This window comes from Bos indicus x Bos taurus, chromosome 5, assembly GCF_003369695.1.
Source record: "Bos indicus x Bos taurus breed Angus x Brahman F1 hybrid chromosome 5, Bos_hybrid_MaternalHap_v2.0, whole genome shotgun sequence".
NCBI lineage: Eukaryota > Metazoa > Chordata > Mammalia > Artiodactyla > Bovidae > Bos > Bos indicus x Bos taurus.
In genome coordinates, this window is record NC_040080.1 from 90,424,541 (window position 1) to 90,450,040 (window position 25,500).

The 25,500-nt window shown below is 50.4% G+C and overlaps 1 protein-coding gene across 2 annotated transcripts in view; it reads right to left on the minus strand.

Moving 5' to 3' along the window:
* The window catches only part of RACGAP1 (Rac GTPase activating protein 1), a 37,159-nt gene extending 27,205 nt beyond the window's left edge, over positions 1-9,954 (minus strand). Inside the window, exon 1 of one of the 2 annotated variants that reach the window (XM_027542807.1) lies at positions 9,792-9,954. In XM_027542807.1, coding sequence (XP_027398608.1) covers positions 9,792-9,844 — 53 coding nt within the window. In that variant the 5' untranslated portion in view covers positions 9,845-9,954. Of the gene's footprint in view, positions 1-4,026; positions 4,120-9,791 lie in introns of those variants that run through there. The other variant, XM_027542811.1, reaches the window with a different exon arrangement.
* Positions 9,955-25,500: the final 15,546 nt, after the last annotated feature.

The following is a 25,500-nucleotide window of genomic DNA, read 5'->3' on the forward strand; positions in this document are numbered from 1 at the left end:
TGTTGCTTCCTGACCTGCATACAGATTTCTCAGGATACAGGTCAGGTGGTCTGGTATTTCTGTCTCTTTAAGAATTTTCCACAGTTTGTTGTGATCCACACAGTCAAAGGTTTTGGCATAGTCAAAAATGCAGAAGTAGATGTTTTTTCCAGAACTCTCTTGCTTTTTCAATGATCCAACAGATGTTGCAATTTGATCTCTGGTTCCTCTGCCTTTTCTAAATCCAGCTTGAACATCTGGAAGTTCACAGTTCACATGCTGTTGAAGCTTGGCTTGGTGAATTTTGAGCATTACTTTGCTAGCATGTGAGATGAGTGCAATTGCACAGTAGTTTGAACATTCTTTGGCATTGCCTTCCTTTGGGATTGAAATGAAAACTGACCTTTTCCAGTCCTGTGGCCACAGCTGAGTTTTCCAGATTTGCTGGCATATTGAGTGCAGTACTTTCACAGCATCATCTTTTAGGATTTGAAATAGGTGAACTGAAATTCCATCACCTCCACTAGCTTTGTTCATAGTGATGCTTCCTAAGGCCCACTTGACTTCACTTTCCAGGATGTCTGGCTCTAGGTGAGTAATCACACCATCATGGTTATCTGGGTCATGAAGATCTTTTTTGTATAGTTCTTCTGTGTATTCTTGCCACCTCTTCTTAATATCTTCTGCTTCTGTTAGGTCCCTACCATTTCTGTCCTTTATTGTGCCCATCTTTGCATGAAATGTTCCCTTGGTATCTCTAATTTTCTTGAAGAGGTCTCTAGTCTTTCCCATTATATTGTTTTCCTCTATTTCTTTGCATTGCTCGCTGAGGAAGGCTTTCTTATCTCTTCTTGCTATTCTTTGGAACTCTGCATTTAGATGGGTATATCTTTCCTTTTCTCCTTTGCCTTTTGCTTCTCTTCTTTTCACAGCTATTTGTAAGGCCTCCTCAGACAAGAGAGTTTACATTACAACCACACAGCACAGATCTCTACTGATCCTTACAACACATAATATTGTTGTTGTTCAGTCACTAAATCCTGTCCAACTCTTTGAGATACCATGAATTGCAGCATGCCAGGCTTCTCTGTCCATCACTATCTCCTTGAGTTTGCTCAAACTCGTGTCCATTGAGACAGTGATGCCATCCAACCATCTCATCCTCTGTCATCCCCTTCTCCTCTTGCCCTCAATTTTTCCCAGCATCAGGGTCTTTTCCAGTGTCAGCTTTTCACATCAGGTGGCCAAAGTATTGGAGCTTCAGCTTCAGTCCTCCCAATGAATATTCAGGGTTGATTTCCTTTTAGGATGGACTGGTTGGATCTCCTTGCAGTCAAAGGGACTCTCAAGAGTCTTCTCCAACACCACAGTTCAAAAAGCATCAATTCTTCGGCACTCAGGTTTCTTTATAGTCCAACTCTCACATCCATACATGACTACTGGAAAAACCATAGCTTTGACACATGTAATGTACGCTAGCAAAGAATGACCAGACTAGGAAGGGATGGGACTTTATCCTATAACTGACACAATGACAAGATAATAGGGCCTGGGTTGACTCTGATTATGCTTGCATTTTACATAGGTCGTGTGCTCAAATGGGGGCTTCCCTGATGGCTCAGTAGTAAAGAATCCACCTGCAACGCAGGAGACTGCCTGCAGTGCAGGAAACCTGGGTTGGGAAGATCCCCTGGAGAAGGAAATGGAAACTCACTCCAGTATTCTTGCCCAGAAAATGTCATGGATAGAGGAATGTGGCAGGCTACAGTTCATAGGCTCGCAAGCCTTGGACATGACTTAGTGACTAAACCACAACCACCATGCTCAAATGGCATGGAGGTTTGTTTAGAGAGGGGAAAATCTGAAAGTAGAAAGACTTGCTTCATTGTTAGGGAGAGGACACAAGCTGAATTAGACAAGTGGCAGTGGGAATGGAAAGGAGGGAACAGGTGGCAAAGATATTCATGAAATGAAATGGATTTATTAAATGATTAGGGGTTGAGGGAGAGAAGGGGATGTAAAATGACTCAGTTCTCACCTTCTCCCCTTCACCCCTTATCCAATTACTTAAAACAAGTCTTTTTAAAAAAATATTCTTTTATTTTTTTCTTTTATCACTTGGCTGCGCTGGGTCTTACTTGCTGGTGCCCAGGCTTCTCATTGTGGTGGCAGAGTGCAGGCTCTAGGGCACGCGGGCTCAGGAGTTGCCACTTTCGGGTTTTCTAGAGCACAGGGACTCCAGTAGCAGTGGCCTGTGAGATTCATCACCCCATGGCATGTGGAATCTTCTCAGGCCAGGGATCAAACCTGTGTCCCCTGCATCGGCAGGTGGATTCTTAACCACTGGACTACCAGAGAAGTCCTACTTCAGCGCAGTTCTTAAGTATCTGTTTGTATGTATCCACTTCTTCCTACCTTCTCCACCTTAATCCCAACTCAGTTGTCCAAGCCATCAGTGAATCTGGTTACCCTTCACTTGCATTTTTTACACCCTGAATGATCTTTTAAGAATGTAATTCTAATCATGCTTCTCTCTTGTTTAAAACCATTAATGACTTCAACTTCCTCCTCAATAAAGACCAAAATCCTTAACAAGGCTCTCCTAACCTGGCCCTGGCTTGCCCTTAGAGCTGCATTTCGTGACCCTCTGGCATTTCCAGCTCCTCTTTCCCACCGCCACAGCCTCTTCACCTGGCTAAATTTTCCTAATCCTTTGCAGCAGCTGAGATGTTTTCTGCCTTGCTCAGGGAGGTCTCCGAGGCCTAGAGCCACGCCTTTCCCTATAAGCTTCCCTAGAACGACTTCCTCCCACAGGTCAGCTCATCTTTTTCATCTTCCTGGTTCTTCTAGTCACCAACTATATGGACTTTTAGAAGCCATCTGTGCCTTTGCTCACTTGTCTAGGAACCTATTTCATAGATAAGTGAGCTGTCCATATAAAACACTTTGCACAGTTTCTGGCACACAGTGAGTGCCCAGCAAATATTCCTGATTTTACCCACAAGACCATAAACGTCCAGAGAACAGAGATTGTACTCCTCTAATTTACTGCTATAATCTCTTGCTTTTGCAGCTCCAATAAATAGTCATGTGAGGGAGCAGAGGTGCATTCAATAAGACAGTGGGAGCATTCCACCCCACCATCCAAACTCTGTGTCCCAAATGATGGGTGAGGGTTGGTGATACTGACACCCCATTCCTCCCTTCCCCCAAAGCACCACCACACCCCTCCCATTCCATTCAACCCCCTTCCCTGCTACACCAGCCCTTGAAAATGTGTGTGTGTGTGTGTGCATATGTGTGTAAGTGTGTGTGTGTGTGTGTGTGTGTGTGTGTAGGGATGTTTTAAACCCCTTTCTTCTCAAACTGTAGTTCTCTGGGTAGGGAGGCATCCTGGAGCTGTGATGGGAAAAGCATGAGAACTGATGCCAGAAAGCACAGATTCGATTCCCGGCCCTGCCACTTATTAGAGGGGAGATGTTGGCCTGGTTATTTAATCTCTCGCGTTGGGAGAGCCCCACGCACCGGGTGATTCGGAGGAACCAGCGAGGTAATGGTTGTAGAAGGGCCTCTGCCTGCTGTACCGCGCCGTCGAAGGATGCATTAGCACCGTTACGCCCGCCCTCGCCCTACCCGCTCCCCCGGCCGCCGCGGCGCGCCGGAGCCGCTAATGGGATTTATGCTAATGCGAGGACGCGGATGGCCGGTCGAGCGCGCGGCCCCGCCACCCCGGCGCCCCACCTCGAGTCGGGCGGGCCGCCTGCCCAGAAGTCGCGACCGGGAAGCCGGCACCGTCGGTCGCTGGGCAGTAGCGGGGTGGGGGGGATGGGAAGGCCGGGCGGGGCTGGAGGAGACGCGGCCCTGGCGGCGGGCCGTCTGGTTGCCGCCCAGTGTTTGTCTTCATCCTCTCCCCATTTCGGCTTTTATCTCCCAATTCCTTCTCATTTGCTCACCATCTCTACAGGTCTTACTCCCTACCTCCATTCGAGAATCACTGTTCCCTTTGTCAATTACACCAGCCCGTGTGGAGCACTTAGGTGTACTTACGTGTACGGTGTACTGCGCCCTACACACGGCGCAGAGTACGGAGATGCGGAGTGTGTCCCCAGGGGTTCGGGGCGGGGGAGCAAGCCCTCTTCTGGCTGGGAATCAGGGAGGAAGAGGCATTTGAGTTGAGCCTGAGGAATGGATAGGATCCCAACGGGGAGGGGAATGGGAAGTGAAGTAGTCAGAAATGTTCAAAGATGGAGAAATTAATCCAGCGTGGCGGAAGTGCAAGAATCTTGATAGGGGGTGGTAAAGGCTGGAGGGAATTTTGGTATCACAGAATAAGAGACCTTGAATACCAAGCCGTCTAAGATAAGTTTAATTCTCCAGGCACTAGTGAGCCATTGAAGAGTTTTTTTTTTTTAGCAAATGGCAAGTGAGAACTTCTTCTTGTTCTCTAGGAGAGGCACCAAAGCATATTGGTAAAATGCATGGGCTCAGGAGTTATATTGGCCCTGGTTCAAGGTCTGCTTCTATGGGCAGCTTGACTTGTCTGTGCCTCCATTTCTCTATGCATTAAATGGGAGTGATAATTATAGTTTAAAGGGCTGTTGGGAGGATTAAATGAGACAGTGTTTGCAAAACTCTTAGCACAGTGCCTGGCATATAGTAAGGGCTCCACATAAGTTTTAGTTCTTATTACTTTGTGTCTCCCTGTCTTTTGTTTTTCCTTTCTCTCTTCTGATGACCTCCCTCTCACTGAAAACAAAACAAATCTTCCCAAACCCATGTTTTTCCTGCCCCATGCCTAGGAATCACCCTCTCACAATGAATAATGTGTTGAATTAAATCAGACTCTAATACAACCAAGTCCCCTTATAGAAACACATCTGTGCCTCTCCCAGGTGCTCAGGTTCCTTAGACCCTTGCCTAGGGGAAGAGATGCATTTATTGAGGTCCTGAACTTCTTTCTGCTAAATTCCAGCCTCCTTAAAAGCCAAGACCACAGCACTTCCACGTGCCTGACCTTCAGTAGGTTCCTCCTCTAGACCAGGGGTTGTCAAGTATGCATCAGAATCCCCTCAAGGGTTCTTGTTGAAACAGGTTGCTGGGCCCACAGTTAGAGTTTCTGGTCATTAAGTCTTTGGTAGGGCCTGAGGACTTGCATTTCTAATGCATTTCCAGGTGATGCTGATGCTACTGATGGGGTGACTTCACTGAGAACCCAGTGCTCTAGAATTGCTGTTGAATGGCTACCCCCAAGAAAGTAAAGTAGCCTCACCACCCCTTTCCTGCCCAGCTGGTCATGAGAATCCAAAATATGTGTCCAAGGCCTAGAATCATGAAGAGTGAGACTAGGGAATTTTCTAAAAACTTCCCAAGTGATTCTGATGTGCAAACAAGTTTGAGACCCACTGGAAAATCCCATGGAAAGAGGAGCCTGGTAGGCTACAGTCCTTAGGGTCACAAAGAGTTGAATAGGACTGAGCGACTTCAATTGCACTCATCTCACATGCTAGTAAAGTAATGCTCAAAATTCTCCAAGCCAGGCTTCAGCAATATGTGAACCGTGAACTTCCTGATGTTCAAGCTGGTTTTAGAAAAGGCAGAGGAACCAGAGATCAAATTGCCAACATCCGCTGAATCATGGAAAAAGCAAGAGAGTTCCAGAAAAACATCTATTTCTGCTTTATTGACTATGCCAAAGCCTTTGACTGTGTGGATCACAATAAACTGTGGAAAATTCTTCAAGAGATGGGAATACCAGACCACCTGACCTGCCTCTTGAGAAATCTATATGCAGGTCAGGAAGCAACAGTTAGAATTGGACATGGAACAACAGACTGGTTCCAAATAGGAAAAGGACTACGTCAAGGCTGTATATTGTCACCCTGCTTATTTAACTTATATGCAGAGTACGTCATGAGAAACACAAGAAGACTGGAAGAAACACAAGCTGGAATCAAGATTGCCGGGAGAGATATCAATAACCTCAGATATGCAGATGACACCACTCTTATGGCAGAAAGTGAAGAGGAACTAAAAAGCCTCTTGATGAAAGTGAAAGAGGAGAGTGAAAAAATTGGCTTAAAGCTCAACATCAGAAAATGCAGATCATGGCATCTGGTCCCATCACTTCATGGGAAATAGATGGGGAAACAGTGGAAACGGTGTCAGACTTTATTTTTCTGGGCTCCAAAATCACTGCAGATGGTGACTGAAGCCATGAAATTAAAAGACGCTTACTCCTTGGAAGGAAAGTTATGACCAACCTAAATAGCATATTCAAAAGCAGAGACATTACTTTGCCAACAAATGTTCGTCTAGTCAAGGCTATGGTTTTTCCTGTGGTCATGTATGGATGTGAGAGTTGGACTGTGAAGAAGGCTGAGTGCCAAAGAATTGATGCTTTTGAACTGTGGTATTGGAGAAGACTCTTGAGAGTCCCTTGGACTGCAAGGAGATCCAACCAGTCCATTCTGAAAGAGATCATCTGGGGGATTTCTTTGGAAGGAATGATGCTAAAGCTGAAACTCCAGTACTTTGGCCACCTCATGGGAAGAGTTGACTCATTGGAAAAGACTCTGATGCTGGGAGGGATTAGGGGCAGGAGGAGAAGGGGACGACAAAGGATGAGATGGCTGGATGGCATCACTGACTCGATGGATGTGAGTCTGAGTGAACTCCGGGAGTTGGTGATGGACAGGGAGGCCTGGCGTGCTGGGATTCATGGGGTCACAAAGAGTCAGACACGACTGACTGAGCAACTGAACTGAACTGAACTGAACTGAGCTACTTCACTTTCACTTTTCACTTTTACCTTGTACTGCCCCCCATCCCCCCTCCCACCAACACTAGTATACTTCCCTTCTCATTGTGCCCACCTCAGCTGACCCAGCAAGCCCTACTGCCTGCCCATACTTCATTCAAAGGATGCTCAGCTACTCTGAGTTCAAGGTGGCTGGAACTGTAGGGAGACAGGCTGAGAAAAGGAAGAGGAAAGTAGCTGGTTCTGAAAAAAGGCCAGAGATTCGTGTAAACTGTAACAGGTAGCAACACTACTAATTTTTAACCCTGAAAGTTAAGTCAAGAGCCAGTTCTCAGAGTCAGGCCTGGAATCAGATCTGGGCTCTCTCCATCTCTGTTCAACTTCTACTATCTGTTGATTTAAGGTTTAAAAAGGAGATCATGGATTCAAAGTTCTCTTCCCCAGCTGTTGCTGGGGAACTTTCACACACATTTCATTAGATTCTCTGAACAGTCCTATGGGACAAGCAAAGTATTATTCCCACAGAGAGGGGAAAGTTAAACTGCTAGTTCCCTCCCATTTTACAGACGACAAAGGTGAGTCTCAGAGAAGTGAAAAGACTTGTCTGAAGTCTGCGCAGTTTGGGTAAATTAGGGAAGTGCTGGAAGCAGAGCAGACTGTCATCTCTACTTATTCTCTGTTCCTTTGCTCTCTCCTTCCCCTGGGTCCCTTTTGCAGCCCTTCTAGGCTTGTTTTACCTGCTCTGAACAGAAGGAAGATGGGGTGCGCTCTCGGCACTTCTTGGGGACGGTCTTGCTCTCCTGCCCATCACCCAATCTTCTACCTGCAGCTTCCTCCCTAGTTAGGCCCCTGCCAAGTCGCTTCAGTTGTGTCCAACTCTGTGCGACCCCATAGACTGCAGCCTACCAGGCTTCTCTGTCCATGGGATTCTCCAGGCAAGAACACTGGAGTGGGTTGCCATTTCCTTCTCCAACGCATGAAAGTGGAAAGTGAAAGGGAAGTCACTTAGTCGTGTCTGACTCTTAGCGACCCCATGGACTGCAGCCCACCAGGCTCCTCCATCCATGGGATTTTCCGGGCAACAGTACTGGAGTGGGGTGCCATTGCCTTCTTCCAGTTAGGCCCCTATAGGACTGAAACTGGCAGTCCCTGGGGCACATATCTACCCTGAATTCAAATTCTGGTGCAACCGAATTTAAACAGACCTCTTCTGCTCTCCAGGCCTGTCTCCGCATCAGTGACATAAGGAGTGGTTTAAATCCATGGTTCCCAAATTTAGAGGCCTTGGAATAATCACAGGAGATTTATCCTGTGGCACCATAAAGACTATGAGTAACCCATCTGTGTGTAACTGATTGACTATGTGTAACTGTATGATTGCTGGGGGATGAATAAAATGCAAATGAGTTTTAATGATGAGATCCAGAACTCAGTCATTATGGTGCTTTCTCAATCAACAGATATCAAAAATACAACTGCTGGAATTCCCTGTCAGTCCAATGTTTAGGACTCAGCACTTTCACTGCCAAGGAACTGGGTTCAGCCCCCGTTGGAAATTAACATCTCGCAAGCCGTGCATCATGACCGCTCCCCAAAAAACAAAACAAAACAACACTAATAACATGTCAAGGTCTTGGAAGTGTTTTGGAATGAAAAAGTTTGGAAATCCTTTGGAGTTGAGCGGCCATCCTGCAAAACTACAAAAGGGAAGGGATTTTAGGCCACTAGGGGGCGCTGCATCCTGGAAACGACGTGGAAACGGGGTGAGAAAGCGGTTCCAAACTGGGAGAGGATACCACCCCGGTTCCAGTCCTGTGTCTAGAGACAATAACGAAGACATGTTACACATAAGGCTCTGTAAGGGAGATGTACAGATCTGAGGGAGGTAAGGGACCCAGAGGGGACCCAGCATATTGCATACACCTCAGTCACTCCCTTCTCGTTAGACCTGGAGCTCCAGTTCCTGGCCTGGCTCATAGGAAAGTTCTCACATTCCACTTCAGCTATCTTCAGACAAGGAAAGGAGGAGGAAAAAAAAGGTACCAACAAGGCACAGATGGCCATCCCGAGGGAGTGGTCTTGGCATGAACCTCCGGAGTGTGGGGAACAGATGGAGATCTGGGGAGGCAGGGACTCCTTTCTGAAGGAGTTGGGGAACAGTAAGAGAGGAGCAGAAAGTCAGTTCAGGCAGAGATTTTGTCTGAAAAAAGGAGTAATTATGAGAAGACCTCTGCTGAGATGTGGGCTGCCTCACCCGGCAGTAAGCAGCAGCAGCTCACTGCCAGACGGGATCGAGGCCAGCACCCTCCTCCACTTTCAGCCCCTCGCCCACCCCACCCCAGCCCTGCTGAACCCCGGGCAGAGCTCTGACCCAGCTCAGGCTCTCCAATCAGAAGTTTCTCCCTGGCAAGGGCCAGAGAACTTTGAAGAGAGAAGTGGATTTCCACACAATATACCCCCAAGGCTGAGGCCCTGTCACACTCAGACTGTCAGGATCCAGAAAACTTTCCAGCTTAACCTGAAGGTGCACTCAGACAGGCGCTCCCCATGACGCAACACAGGGGCTCTGCCCTGCCCTGGGACAGACAGGCACACACACACAAGCTCAGGCTTGATTTTAGCCAAGCAAATGAAAGACCCAGGGCCAGAACATTGCCTCACTCCCCCAACTTCTCCTCCCTGCCAAGCTCCACTCACCAGCTGTTCCTTTCTCACAGCCCTCAAAGGCTCAGAGCAGCAGATTCCTTCCCATAGTCGTCCCTTTGCCCTACCCGACCCCTGCCCCTCTTCCTGGGCTCTAGACACCAGCCCTGACCCCCAGGCTGAGTGTCTCTCAAGAGCCGCTCCTCCTGCCCTCCCAGACCCCCAGGCCTCCCACGAAGCCTTTTTGAGGTTGCCAAGCATGGTTGGAGGGCATCACCGATTCAGTGGATGTGAACTTGGGCAAACCCCAGGAGATAATGAAGGATAGGAAGGCGTGCTGCAATCCTTGGGGTTGCAAAGTGTCGGACACGACTTGGCAACGGAACAACAACCACAGAACCTGAGTGCTCACCTAAGCAGCGAAGACCAGAAAGAGAGGCAGCCAGGGGAGCACGGGGGCTTCATACCGGCGAGGCTTCTTGGGCAGCAGAGTGGACAGAGGATGGACAGGGTGGGTCAGTCACTCTGGAGGGCGTGGACAAACCCTGCCTTGCCCCATCTCGTCAGGACCATCTCCCAAGCTTACAATTTTGGCTCCAACACGTACACAAACACACATGCCCAGGCTTGTCTGCTCTGCAGAAGTCTGTTTCCCTGGGGCTCCAGGCCCTGGTTCTTCATTGCCCACCAAGCCTTTCCCATCTGCTTTCACAGGGGACCCTTCATCATGGGTCCCCCACAGAGATCTCCAAATTTTCTAGCCTTTTTCCGCCTTCCAGAGACAAGGCATATCAAATCTGCCATCACTGCAACTGTTCCCTTACAGCCCAGCCCCAGCGCCTCCCATCTCAGTGCCTCCCCCCTGCCTCAGGAAGGCTTCAAGGCCGGGAGGGAGGTCAGAATGGAGCCCATCCTGGTGAAATGAGAAAAGATTAGAGCAATACATTTGCTGTCAGTGGCAATAAGACTGCCTGAACAGGGGAGGAGGAGTATTTGATTTCAGGCTCTCCGGGGGTCTTGATGGAGGAACACTGGCAGCCTGCAGCCCCAGGCCTGATGGAGTGGGGAAGGCTGGTCCCAGCCCCAGCCAACGACAGGCCCGGGTGCCCCAGCCCTCCCATCTCAGTATTGACCCCATCCTCCACAGTCACCCGCTGGGTTCCAGCTCCCTCCTCTCTCCCCAACCATCATTTCTCCTTTTCCACTGCCAAACTTGCTTCCCCACAGCAGTTTTTCTACTGGTGCAGGGTGATGGAGCAGAAAGAACACTGCTCTAGGGGCTGGAGAGGAGGCCTAGGTTCTAACCCCCCTATTGTATCCTTCCAAACTGAAAGGCTTCCTGCGAGTTGCTAAGCATCTCTGAGCAGGGTGGGGCTGGAGGACAACATGACCTTTGACATCCTGAGGTCACTCAGCCATTCATGGCTTCAGTGGTGTTGGGCAACATCACTTAACCTCTCTGTGCGTGCATGCTTAGTCACTTCAGTCTGACTCTTTATGATCCCATAGATTGTAGCCCACCAGGCTCCTCTGTCCATGGGGATTTTCCAGGCAAGAATATTGGAGTGGCTTGCCATGCCCTCCTCCAGGGGATCTTCCCAACCCAGGGATTGACCTGTGTCTTTTATGTCTCTTGCATTGGCAAGTGGGTTCTTTACCACTAGCGCCACCTAGGAAGCCCCTCACCTCTCTGAGCTCCCATTTATTCATCTAGAAAGTGAAAGTGAAGCAAATAACAAAACCTAGCTTTGTCCTGGGTTTCCCTGATGGCTCAGATGGTAAAGAATCCACCTATAATGTGGGAGACCTAGGTTCAATCCCTGGGTTGGGAAGATCCCCTGGAGGAGGGCATGACAACCTACTCCAGTATTCTGGAGAATCCCAGGGACAGAGGAGCTTGGTGAGCTACAGTCTATGAGGCCACAAAGAGTCAGACACGACTGAGCGGCTAAGCACAGCACAGCTATGTCCCAGGGCATTGGTCATATGAAATCTGTAAATAGTTACATAATCTTGTTTATATGGAATTCGTGGTATGTTTTTTGGCTGAAGAATGGACCTGAGCTTCATCCAGAAGCTCTAGATGTTTCTTTCCTGCCCTAGAATCCTGGCTCTGGACCCTGCCCTCCCCAGTGGGTAGAGCGTGTAGTCTCTCTGGCAAAGTGACAGTGATGGTGAAAATCACTCACTCATGTCCGACTCTTTGGGACCCTATGGTCTGTAGCCTGCTGGGCTGCTCTGCCCATGGAATTCTCTGGGCCAGAAAACTGGAGTGGGTGGCTGTGCCCTTCTCCAGGGGAAATTCCCAACCCAGAGATCGAATCCAGGTCTCCCACACTGCAGGCGGATTCTTTACTGTCTGAGCCAACAGGGAAGCCCTCTGGCAAGGTGGATCAGGGGATTTCTTGGTCAAACAGGCTTGAGCTGAGGCGCTGAATGTCCTGGACCAGTCATGAAAGACATTCAGGAGGGGGGAGATTTTATTTTATTTTAATTTTTTGGCTGTGCCCTGCCATATGTGGGATCTTAGTTTTCCAACTAGGGATCAAACCTGTGCCCCTGGAGTGGAGGCTCAGAGTCTTAACCACTGGACTACCAAGGAAGTCCCAGGAGGGGGAGATTTTAGGCGCAGTTGGTCAATAGTATCTACTCCCTAAATCCTCCTATCCTTGCGTCCACATGTGAATGGTGCCCCCTGAAGCTGTGCAGTGTGGCACACTAGAGCAGTGTTCTGGAGAGTGTCCTCTCCAGCCCCTAGAGCAGTGTTCTTTCTGCTCCGTCACCCTGCACCAGTAGAAAAACTGCTGTGTGGTCTGCCTGGACGGGACTGACACAGCTGCTGTCCAATCTCCAGGTGATGGACAAGGTACGAGGCAGGGAGACTAGGGGATGGACATAACATTTTATTTTTAGGCTGCCTGGACTCACATGCAGTGTTTTTCGTATGACGTCTGGTCTACGCAACAGCCTGAGAGGCAGGCGTAACTGACAGAGAATAACTTGCCTATTGGTATCCACTGGGAGGAACTGTGACTCAGGTTGACTGGGTCCCATCACTCACACTGCCTCCTGCTGGAGCAGAAGGCTGGAGGCTTCAGCCTCAGGCCTGCCTCCCCCTGGCTGAAGGTTGTTGGTTGTGTTGTGCTCAGTCGCAAGCCCACGGACTGTAGCCCACTGGGCTACTCTGTCTATGGAATTCTCCAGGCAAGTATACTGGAGCAGGTTGTCATTTCCTCTTCCAGAGGATTTTTCCTGCCCATGGATCGAACCTGAGTCTCTTATGTCTCCTGCATTGGCAGGCAGATTCTTTACCACTGCGCCACCTTGGAAGCCTGGAAATGGGGCAGATTTTTAAGAGTATGGCTCTTCTAAACCAACTGAGCACAGAGAATGCTTTGGAAAGTGTAGAGGCCTGCACAAATGCATTAGAAATCCATGTGCTTCTTTTCTGATTCCAACCTCGTTCCCCCCTCTCTTCTTCCTCTGCTTGGTCTTCCCCTCTGGCCAGGTGTCCTCGCGTCATTTTCCACCGGACACATCAGGCTGGTTCCTGTCTCCTTCCCCTCTGCCTATCCGGCCACCATCCTCTGAAGCTTCACTTTAGGGCCTCCTCCTCCATGAAGGCTTTCCTACCACCCAAAGTGGCAATAAGCATCGACTTCCTCGACTTACTAGGCTCTTTTTATGAATGCGTCCTGATTTCCCCGAGAGAGACCCCAACAGATTCTCTGAAGACACAGATCGTGTCTCCTATTTCTTTGTAATCTTGGGGCTTGCCTAGAGTCTGGTACATAGTGGGTGTTAGAAAGACTATTGTAGCTGAAGGTGATGATTGTGGTGAGAGTTCTTATGACAGAATTCACATTTGAGTTGAAGGTAGAAGTGGGAGAACTTCCCTGGAAGCCCACTGGTTAAGACTCTGTGCTTCCACTGCAGGGAGCATGGGTTCGATCCCCGGTCAGGGAACTTAAGATACTGCATGCCATGCAGTGTGGCCAAAAAATTTAAAAATTAATTAATTAAAAAAAATAGATGTGGGGATGATGGTGACAGGGGTCATGACTGTGATGACAGCCATGGTGGTGAGTTTGAGAGCATGGTGGCGTCGGGTGGTGATATTGATAACATGAGTTTAATGACGATGGTAGTAATGGTGGTTAATGATGGTGACAGAGGCTGTACTAATTATCAGTGCATAACAGATTACTCACAAAACTTAACAACTCAAACAACACACATTTATTATCTCATAGTTTCTGTGGGTCAGGAATCTGAGCATGGTTTTAGCTCAGTGCCTCTGGCTCCAAGTCTCTCACAAGAACACAGTCAAGGTGTTAGCATGGGTTGTGGTCTCATCTATGGTCTCCACCGGAGGAGAATCTGCTTCCAAGCTCAGTTCCTCTTGGGCTCCTGGATCTCACTGGGTATCGGCCTGGCTGGGCCTGGGAGGGGGGCAGGGTGGTTCCTTGCCACGTGGGCCTCTCCAGAGGGTTGATGGCTTTCCTCAGTGCAAGAAAGAAGCCACATCTTTTTTGTAGCCTCATGTTGAAATAACATTCCATCACCCCTGCTGAGTCCTGTCCACTAGAAGTGAGTCATTAAATACAGCCCACACTTGAGGGGTTAGGATTACACAGAGGCATGACCGCCAGGATGGAGGGGTCACTGAGAGTCACCTTAGGGACTGCCTACTATGATGGCCATGATGCTGATAACAGTGGAGGACACTGGCTGTTCTGATGATGGAGAATGTGAACGACTGGGGATGGTAGGGTATCTGAGAGCGAAAGTATCAATGTCCAGTCCATATTAGAGTGGAAAAGAGGTTCCTCCAAATGAGACCTGGGGCTTCCCAGGTGGCGCTAGTGTTTAGAGCCCACCTGCCAATGCAGGAGACATGAGAGACTCAGGTTCAATCCCTGGTTGGGAAGATCCCCTGGAGGAGGGCATGGCAACCCACTCCAGTATTCTTGCCTGGAGAATCCCATGGACAGAGGGGCCTGGTGGGCTACCGTCCATAGGGTCACGCAGAGTTGGACAGGACTGAAGTGACTTAGGATGCATGCAAACTAGAGCTGAGCAGAGGAGTCCACTTGACTAGAGCCAGTAATACAAGACTGTTCTCCTCCACCACACAGCAGTCCATTCTCTGTCCAAGTCCAGGTCCATTCCCCTAGAGTCCTCCTTCCCCATTACTTTCTTTGCCAATTTCCCCACCCTAGGCTGATGCCCTTCTTTAGGCAATTAATGAACTAAGTAATCGCCAAATGGAGAGCAATTACCACCAGCAATCGAAGGGAGGAGGGAAAAGAGAGTGGTCAGAGGCCCAAAGGAGACAGAGATTCTGCCGGTTTGGGGGCTGGGCTGTGGTTCTTTCAAGCTGGGTAAAGTGTCCACCCCATCCTGTACAGAGTCCTCATGTCCTTGGTCTCCAGCTCCACTTCCCACTAGGACACAGCCCACCACCACCACCACTACTGACCTCCCTTCTTGCGATCCTTCACATGGCTGAAGCTTTAGGCCACAGCTTCACTGAGCCCAGGAGAACCCAGCCCCATGCCTCTATCACTTGCCTCTAATCTTCTCTCCCTACTGCTGACTACCTGTTTCTTTCTTTTCTTTCTTTCTTTTAACCACGCTGTGCAGCATGCAGGATTTTAGTTCCATGACTAGGGATCAAACCCGAGCCCTCTGCAGTGGAAGTACAGAGTCTCAACCACTGGATTATCAGGGAATTCCTTTACCTGCTATTTCTTAAAATCCCCCCAACATCACTCCTGCTTCAGAAGGAGCTTACCTTTTCTGATGCTTCATACCTTCAACGACCACCACCAAGCCTCCTAATCCAATGCCATGGTTTTCAGGTCTAGCAAACCCAATAAAGCCTACTTCTCTGCAAAAGTCTCCTTAGGCAGCCAGATGATATTGGGTGTCAAGGGGCCAAGTTCTCTTGCAGTACATTTGCCAAGTTGAATGACAGGGATAAAATATATTAGCTTAAGAGGCAGGACGCTAGGGCTCTAATCTCAGCTTTGTCACTCATTAATCATGCCACTTATATTCTCTGGCCTCAGTGTCCTCATCTGTTAAATGGTGGGAGTTGAAGGTGGGGGCTAGATTAGGTGATCTCTAAAGACCCTGCTGAGGACTTCACTGGTGGCCCAATGGCTAAGACTTCCAACTCCCAAGGCAGGGGGCCTGGGTTCAATCTCTTGTCAGGAAATCCCACATCCCAGGGTTTGATCCCTTGTCAGGGAACTAGATCTACATGCCACAGCTGAAAATCCGGTGTGCTACAACCGAAAGATCCCACATGCCACAACTAAGACCTGGTACAGCCAAATAAACAATCAAATATTTAAAAAGAAATGTATCATTTTTTAAACTGTCTTCAAAAATTTTTTTTAATAAAATAAAGACCTTCCTGGAGGACTTCCCTGGTGGTCCAGCAGTTAAGACTCCATACTTCCACTGCAGGGGGCATAGGTTCAATCTGTGGTTGGGGACCTAAGATCCCACATACTGCACAGTGCAGCCAAAAAATAAAAGAAAAAGATCTTGCTGGTTCTAAACTTTGATTCTGAGTCCCATGAGGAGGGCGGAGGGTGGATGGAGGCTGCCAGCAATGCTGGAAAGCCGGGGGCCACATGGCTAAGGGAACAGTTTCTGTTTGCAAAGGCTCATCAAACTTGGTCACTGTGGGGAGCCTTCAACCTGCGCATTGTAAAAAACCCAGGGCCACTCCAGCCTTCCTTTTCTGCATCTTCCCAGGCCCCCCAGCCCCAGGTGCATGCCCTCAGCATCGCCAGCTTCCCCTGTGGACCCTCTGCAGCACGTCCAGGCAGTCACCATCTCCCAGCCCTGTCTCCAACACTCACTTCTTTCCCTTCCTTTCCTCCTTCCAGACACACCCATCCTGTCCCCACCTCACTCAGACCAGACTTTGCCTATTTCTTCTGTGCATGCTAAGTCACGTCAGTTGTGTCCAGCTCTTTGCCACCCTATGGACTGTAGCCCGCCAGGCTCCTCTGTCCATGGGATTCTGCAGGCAAGAATACTGGAGTGGGTTGCCATTCTCTTCTCCAGGGGATCTTCCCGCCCCAAGGATCGAACCCACATCTCCTGCAGCTCCTGCATTACAGGTGGATTCTTTACCATTGAACCACCGGGCTTCCCCAAAACACCCCTGCCTGTTCTGGGGCCTCCCACCCCCTTAGTCTATGTGACCTCTCTCCCTCCTGGTTCTTCTCTTTGACAGTGTCAGTTCCCTTTGCCTTTCAGCCCCCTTTCCTGCCTCCGCTCCTCCCATTTACCACTTAAACCTATGTGAATTCCCTAAGGCTTTGTCCTTGGCCATCTTAAAATGACAACACAATAACAAAAGCAAAAACAACCACGATTTAATGGTGCTTATACTGTACAAAAGAGCCTTCACATGTATTTTCATTTGATTCTTTGAGGTAAGCCATTCTCTCCTGTTTAATAGAAGTCAGTTCTGCCTTCATAGAGTCTCTGAAAACTGTCTTTTCTTTTTTATTTTCTTTGCCACTGCCCTAATTCAAGCCCTTAATGCCTCTTCTTAGACCCTTGCTTCAGCACCTAGCTGACAATAGCCTGGGTCTTAGCAGCTGCTGAGAAGGAAAAGGAGGTAGTTCCAGTTAACCAATTGACCAGGGGCTTTAGACTTAACTGAACCAGACCGGGCCCCACTCAGAACACAGCGGGCTGTACGGTAAAGATAAGGCCGTCAGAACCAGAATCATTCTAGGGAAGAGATTAGGGTCACACACGAAAATTCAGAATCTATGATTGGTCCAAGCGTCAAGAGGAGAGTTCCCGATGAAACAGGCCAAGGGCTGCATAATGAAGTCTAGGAGAATCTCCCTGGAAGCCCCACCTCACCAGGATCTTTGTGCCAGTCCCAAATCATCTCCAGTCAACCCAGTCTGCAGCCTTAGCCTGATGAAAGCAGGTCAACCTTGACTCTCTAGTTTAAGTCAGGAAAATCCTACCCCCGGCAGGGAAAAGAGTAAGAATAAAGAAAATAATCTTAGAAATACTAAACAAAGAAATTCAAATGCAGGATTTTTTTTTGTACTGGACTTTTGGGGGGCAATCATTGTAATACCATTTGTTTTGTCTGCTTTTAAAGATGTTTACGGAGAAGGCAATGGCACCCCACTCCAGTACTCTTGCCTGGAAAATCCCATGGGTGGAGGAGCCTGGTAGGCTGCAGTCCATGGGGTCGCTAAGAGTCGGACATGACTGAGCGACTTCACTTTCTCTTTTCACTTTCATGCATTGGAAAAGGAAATGGCAACCCACTCCAGTGTTCTTGCCTGGAGAATCCCAGGGATGGGGGAGCCTGGTGGGCTGCCGTCTATGGGGTTACACAGAGTTGGACACGACTGAAGTGACTTAGCATAGCAAAGATGTTTAAAGCTTTTAGGAAAACCTGATTTATGAAGAGTTTAATTGATTTCATTTGCAATCAAAGTTTAAATATTTGGGGGAATGTAATTTGCTAAATTCATAGGTTTTGGACATAGTGGTTGTATAAGTAGTATGAGAATATTGGGAGGGATGTTAATAATTGAATAAAGATTAATAAATTGGACATCAAAGTAGAAAAAATAATCAGTATTCCTTTCCATGCTCCAAAGTGCCCGAGACATTAAAGAACTTATCAGCCTAAACTTTCCATCAGTGATTTCTGCTGTCTTCAATTAATTTCCATCTATAACTAACACCTCTGTGACCCCATTTCCTCATCTATAAAATGGGATGATATCATTACCTACTAAAAGGATAGTTATGAGGATTTAATGAGAGAATTCCTTCCATTGCACTTAGAACAACACCCAGTATACAAACACTCAATAATGTTGGCTGTCTTTATCTTCCCCCAGTACCACTTTGATCATGTCAACGCCTGCTCAAAGGCATTTTTAAAAAATAATTTTATTTGTTTACTTTTGGCTGTGCTGGGTCTTCATTGCTGCGTGGGCTCTTCTCTAGTTGCGGTGAGCAGTGGCCACTCTTTGTTGCAGTGCTCGGACTTCTCATTGAAGTGGCTTCTCTTGTTGCAAAGCACAGGCTCTAAGGTGCACGGGCTTCAGTAGTTGTAGTGCTTGGGCTCAGTAGTTGTGGTTGCCAGGCTCTAAAGCACAGACTCAATAGTTGTGGCACATGGGCTTAGTTGCTCCGCAGCGCAGGGAATCTTCCTGGACCAGGGATCAAACCTGTATCTCCTGCATTGGCAGGCTGGTATCTTTACCACTGAGCCCCAGAGAAGCCCTCAAAACCCCTTAATTGCTCCCCAATCACCCCAGACAAATGCAAGCTCCTCCACATGATGTCAGGACCCTCTCTGTCCTTACTTCTCTCTGCTTCCCAGCCTTGGCTCTCACTATTGCCCCTCACCCACCAGACAAAGTTATTATCTCTTTGCTTCACCCTGGTCTCTGTATCATCACTTCTTCCATATTCTTCCTCTTCCCAAAACGCCATGCCTCCCTCCCTGCCATTAGGGCCAATCCCAACTCCTGCCCATCCTTCAAAACCTGTCTCAAATGCTACCTCCCACAAGACATGTTCCTGGTTACCATCAACTCTCTCCCTCCGTGGAGCACTTCATTAGTAGCTCTTTGCTGGCAAACAGCACATTCGGTCTCCGGCACCATAGCCAAGACTCACATCTGATTGATCTCGGGAACACACATCTACCCTGCCCTGGGCCTGGTATACAATAGGTGCTCAACTAACAGGCGGTGGCTTCCTCTAGCTCTGGGTAGTTGTGTCAGCTAAGCAGAAGCAGCAGGGGCCAGCAGGCTCCCCAGGCCAGTGTCCCTCTGCTCGCTGGCCTCCCTGGACCACGAGGGCACAGGAAACAGTGGCCAGGCCTGCGGGGGCACGTGGAAAGGTGTCAGGCACACGGGGAGCTGCATCTGCTTAGCTCATCAGTGATTCCCCAGAGTTCAGCCCCTCAACATTTTTTGAGACGCCTCTGTGCCAGGCTCTGTGGGGCAGACAGCAAGACCACTGCCACTTCCTGAAGAGGTATGCCCTTGTGCCCCAAGCTCCCGTGTGTGTGCACATACACGTGCCCCCGTGTGCACCCCACTCGGGCTGAGTACCTTTCTCAACAAAGCCAGCGTCGTCGGCAAGCCCAAGCTGAGGGCCGGCTTTCCCCCAGTTTCCAAACAACTCCCCTGTCCGTTCCAGCGCCCACCGTCTGCTTGCCCTGCGCCTCCTCCTCCCTCTGTTGGGGCTGCCGCTGATGATGAAATTTGGCTTGCAACACCCTTTCCTTCAGGCCTGGGAGAGGATTAAGCCGCTGGAGTCTGAAATCAGAAAGATCCCAGCTTCTGCTCCCCAGCACCTCCCCATGCCCCCTCCCCTCCCCGCCCATGCAAAACCAGAAAATTAATCTCCCCTTCTGCCTGTGATATGGCGGGCTGCATTACAAGCTGGGCGTCGAGATAAAGCGAGGAGCCGCGGGACGGCGGCCCAGCACTGGGGCCCCGGGTGGGGCCGGCCTGGGAGATAAGGGCTTCCCAGACCCATGAATTATTCACCCGCACTGCCTCCTCCGGCTCAGAGGCCGCCCAGGGCGCTGAGATTGCACCTGCCAGAAAGGCCTGGTGAAGGTGGGAGGAGGGTCCATGGGGAAGGTGTGGGCTGTAGAGGGGTCCCCAGTGGGAGCAAGAAGGGAGGACTGTCTTCAGCTGGGGAATAGCTCAGAGACACAAGCTCCTTGCAGAGCCAACTGATGTAGAGGAAGGAAAGTGTCCCCAGCCTAGGGGACCCCAGATCCAGCCATGACCCCCAGGCTGCACTATTGAGCAGCTGCAAGGGCCAGGCATGGCCCAGGTGCTGGTATTCTAGAGCTGAAGATGCAGACCACCCCACCCCCAAGGTGCCCAGGACCCCATACACCTACTGATGCGGGCAGAGCACAGGCCACCTTCCCCTCCTCCGGAGGTCCAAGTAGCCACTGCCCACTCTGGGGGAACACCCTGCTTTGGGAAGGGGTTGTCAGGGGAGGAGAGAGGACAGACCTACTCCCAGAGCAATCAGAGCCCACAAAACAGAGACGAGGGCCGCTGGAGCAGGAGTAAACTGGAGGTCAGGCTGCCAGCATGCTAAGTTGCTCAGTCGTGTCCGACTCTTAGCAACCCTGTGGACTGTAGCCCGTCAGGCTCCTCTGTCCACAGGATTATCCAGGCCATTTCCTCCTCCAGGGGATCTTTCCTGCGGGATTGATGCAGGATTGAACCTGCATTTCTTAGATCTCCTGCATTCGCAGGCCGATTCTTTACCACTAGCCTACCTGGGAAGCCAAGGAGGCCAGGGTTGGGTAAGGGATTAACCAGGGAAGTTTTCTGGAGAAAGAAAAGCTCCAGGTCCTCTACGGATCTTTTGTTTCTCCTTTGTTCACTCCTCTCAAAGACCCAGAATTTTAAAGCAATGAGGGACCTTAGTGGGCTCTTCCCTATTTCCAAGTCTCCATTGCTCCATCTCTAGTTACCCTCTCTCTCTCTGTCTCAGTCTCTCTCCTCCACCTCCCTCCCCACATCTGCCCTTTCAATCTGCCTTGGCCCCAGTTTCTCCTCCTGTCTCTTGCTCTCTGCCTTTCTCTGTCTCCCAATTTATGTTTTCTCTTTAATCATCCCTTCCTTCTGAAGCTGTGACCCGCCCCCGCCAAATGACAGGATGACACACAATTTGGGACTTGTGACGGGAGAAAGGTGGCCATCTGCCAGGCCCCCAGGGAGGAAAAGAGGAAAAAGAGGGCTCCAACGTGATCCTGGAAGTGCAGATGAACTGCCAAGACCCCGGGGAGGCAGCAGGGGCAGTATGGGGAGCCTCCCAAAGGTGTTCTGGTACAGGAAAGAGACTGAGTTACCTAGAGCGCCAGGAGAGAGAGGAGCTGGGAGCAGGTGAGGGTCAGAGGAGACTCCTTCCAGGCTGCAGTGCTGGGGACCCCACCCGGGAGGCAACCTTGAACCCACTGATTCCTGTAGCAGATACGGTGCCCAGTGAACAAGGCTCTGTTCTGAGACCCACATTCATGCTGGAGGGGGAGGGGTGATGTGCGGAGAAGGGGAGGAGCAGAGAGTGAAGAGGGACCAGAATGAGAGGTGAACATGGAAAGGAGAAAAGGGTGGGCCCTGCAAAGATGGAGAAAGCAGTGATTTGGCTGGGAGACAGAGGAACAGCCAAGTGGGGCAGGGGAGAGATTAGAGAGAGGAATGAGGAAGAGAGAAGACAGGACAGGCTTGGGGGAGGGGTGTAATCGGGGAGGAGTGAAGGGCAAGGGTAGAGGGAAATGAGGGAAGAGGCAAGAGGAGCATTTGGACCAGAAAAGAGAATGAAGCGGGAGAAGATGAAGGTCAAGAGACAGAGTGGAGTCTGGAGGGGTGGAGGAGAGGTGTGTTGATGGGGCTCGTCTGCCTCAGGTCCACAGCCCCTTCCCACTGTCTGCTAATTAACTCCTTAATTGTCTCCACATTTGCTGAGCTGGCAGATGAAGCGGTTGCAGACAGATTGGGGCGCCTGTGATTTCACGCACTGGGGAGCGGAGAAGAGCTGCCGGGAGTCCCAGGGGGCCTTGCCCTCCCCTGTCTCCCCCTTCTCTCCACTGTCTCTGAGAGCTGGAGGGCGCTTCTGCACCTAGAGCAGATGGGGCCATCTGCAAGGGAAGTGTCCGTGGGGAATTTGCCCCATCAACCTCTCAGGGATGAAAATAATACTTGCTACTGTTGATGGAACACCTACTGTTTACCAGGAAGACATTTTTTTTTATCCCTGTGGGCATTAGCCAGATTTTATGGTTTGTGGAGAAAAGGAGTCTCAGATGAGTTAAGGAACTTGTCTAGGATCACACAGCACTGGTGTGACCGAGGTGGGATTTGAATTCAGGTCAGTATGATGCCAAAGCCCTGGGTGGGTCCTAGCCAGATGCCTTGTGCAGGGGACAGAGGGATCCCTACAGGCCTATTTCTCTCTCAGCCCCAGAAGAGAAAGGCTATCGAGGTCGAGGGACTGCAGGCGCCAGAGAGGAGGAAAGTGTGGACAAGAACCTGGGAGAAAGCTAAAGGAGCTAGGATCTGTTAAGGCCTGAATAAGAGGGAGGTGGGCCCAGAGAAAGAAGAAATGTGACACTAATCACAGTCCTTAGATCCCTCATATGTCATCTTACTAAAGCCAGCTTCCCTTTTCTCTCATCCCTGCACCTGTCAGTAGGACTTGCCCTTCTGCCACTTGATGCTGGTCCATCCTTCAATTTCACTCTTGGTTTTTGCTAGACTGGAGTCAGTTGTCAGCGTGTTCATCTCTCCTTTGACACTGAGAGAATTTGGCCCATGACTCCAGGGCCAGTCCTGGGGCTGAACACAAGAAAAGCCACAGTGGAAGTTTGCTAAAATGTACAAGGATCCATCTCACCTCAAATGAGGAGGAAACAATAGCCGGGGTCTGATATACAGGAGTAAATAACCAAAGCTTTGATCCAGACCTGTGGATTCTGAAGATCTAGATTTCTCAAGACTGACTGGTATATATCACAGATCTCGAGAAGCTGGGAAATCTGGACCCCACCTCTGGAGATTCTGATTTAATTGGTCTAAAGTGGGGCCACAGCAGCAGCATTTGAAAAAGCTACCCAGGTGACTCAGATGTGTAGCCTGGGCTGAGAACCGCTGTCAGATTCTACCCTGATGTGGCTGCACTGGTGGTTTTATTACTCAATTCAAACAGTAATGCTAATAATAAGTTACTACTTATTGAGGATTTACTGAGTACAAGCTAATGTGCTGAGCTCTTTCTATGCATTAGTTCATGTAATTCTCAGAATCTCCTGTGAAATAAATATTATCCCCATCTTACAGATGAGGAAACTGAGCTCAGAGAGGTCAAGGACCTACTCATGCTAATGAATGGCAGAGCCAGGTCTGGGATGTGAGATTGCCCGATTCACACTCTTACTTTCCCCCAAACTCCTCCTGAGGCTGCTCCTTGGCCTCAATCAGTCCTTGCCTGCCTCCACCTCACCTCATCACCTTCCTTCCACCCCCGCTGCTCCCTCAGTAACATCCCAGGTGACTGAAGCAATTTGCAGCCATTTGAAGAAGCTTCCATGTGTCACTCAGCCTGCGAGGGTGGGGAGCTAGGGAAATTACAGATGCTTCAAAATGGCCCACCCCTCCTCCTGAAGTCATCTGGAATTCAGGAATCAGACTCTGCCCAAGATTTCCTCAGATTTCTGCTTGGGGCCCTCCCAGGCTGAAATCCCACTCCCAAATGCCCCTCTTCGTTGATTCTAAGTATCTGGGAGGGTGCTGCCACCCAGTGGCTGCCCGGGCACATGGCAGCTCTCTGGAACAGCCTGGTGCTGCTGGACAGCTCCCCAGTTCAAGAGGAGAATCTAAGATCCTCCCTTCCTCTTGGTAGCACCTTGACCAAGAATCTAGTAACTGGATCCCAGTCTCCCTTCTCCTCAGCCCTAAGCCTACACTCCCTCTTGGGATCTCCAGCGCCCTTCCCTGTAGTTCCATGTGCCCCCTGCCCCCAACCCCTCACAACTTCTCATCCAACTTCTTTTCTCCGTGCCAGCCCCTTCTCATTATACGTTCTCATTCTGACTTAAAGCCCTGGGAACACACCTCTCACCTCCCTCTCCCAGAGCTCCACCAGCCCACAAATGGAATGAAGGAGGGGCTAGAGATAGAATTCTTGTCCCCCACACTCCCCTCCTCATCATCTGACACCATCAGACCTCAACAGCCTTCGTGCTAAGAGCCCCTAATGAGCATCAGCAAATTAACAACTTCCTTTTGATTGCTCCTACTCTGTTAATTGGATAGGGAGGGCCCCCCAAGGCCTCTTAGAGAGGAGAAAGGAGGAAGAGGAGAGAGGTGAGCACTACAGGAAAATACCCCCCCCCCCCAGGCCTGGTGTCAGTGGCTCAGAATTTAGCTCCAAACCTGAGTACAGCTTCCCCCTCCATCCCTTCCTCTCCTGTCCACCTCCCCCAACCTCCCAACCTCCCACCTCTCCCCATCCCCTTCTCTTTCCCTGTTTCTTGATGTCTGTCTAAATTTCCTTGACCTCTGGCTATTTCTCCTTCCTTCTCTGCTCCTTCTTTAGCGGTTTGGCAATGAGAAGCTGCAAACCTGCCGCCGCCTTCCACCCCAAAGGCAAGGCCAGTGTTACCAGGATGGGGTTTCTGTGGCCAAGGCTCTGTTTGTTTATATATGTACATGTGTGTACGTGTCACTTGTAGGTGGGGAGCCAGGATAAGAGCAGGTGAATACTTGTAAGTTCATGAGTTCCTGCTCTGTGGGCCAGGCCTCCGGGGTGTGTGGGTGTCTGTGGGGGGTGCATGTAGCTGTGAGTGGCGTAATGTGACTCTGGTCTGTATATGTGTCTATGTCTCCGCACGGGCAAGTGCTTGAATCAGTCAAGTGTGACTCGGAGCTTGTGTGTGTGTGTGTGTGTGTGGGTACGCGCGCGCGCACACGCGCTTGTGTGCCACCAGAGGAAGCAGCAGCAAGAGGCAGGAGCATCGATCCGAAGGAGACAGCGCGGGGAGGGGGACGCTGGGGGCAGACACCTTCCCTCCCGTGCGCGCGCGCGCGCGCGCGCGCACTCAAACACACACACACACACACATACCACAGTCAGACACAAGCCACAGGGCCTCGCAAGCAGGGAGACGGCTCCGGGACCCGAGGGAGGCAGCGCCGCCGAGCGCGGCCAGGAGGAGGGGGCGAGGCAGCGGGGGGAACCCTCGATCCCGCTCCCCGGTCCGGGGTCCCCGCGCGCACACCGGCCCAGAGACACCCTCGCAGACACTCGTAGGCGCGCACGCGCACCCTCTCCCCTCCCCCGCCGCCTCCCCTCCCGCCGCCTCCCGGCCGGACGATGGATCCCTGCAGATCCCGGGGCTGAGAGCACCGCGCACCGCGCCGAGCCCGGGCGGACTGAGCCGAGGCGAGCGAGGGAGCGCGCTCGGCGGGCGGGCAGACGGAGCCGAGCCGAGCCGGGCCGGGCGGGCCGCTCCCTGCAGGGCTCTGCGCGGCGTGCCGCGGCGGCCGCCGGCTCCCGCTCCGGGCCAT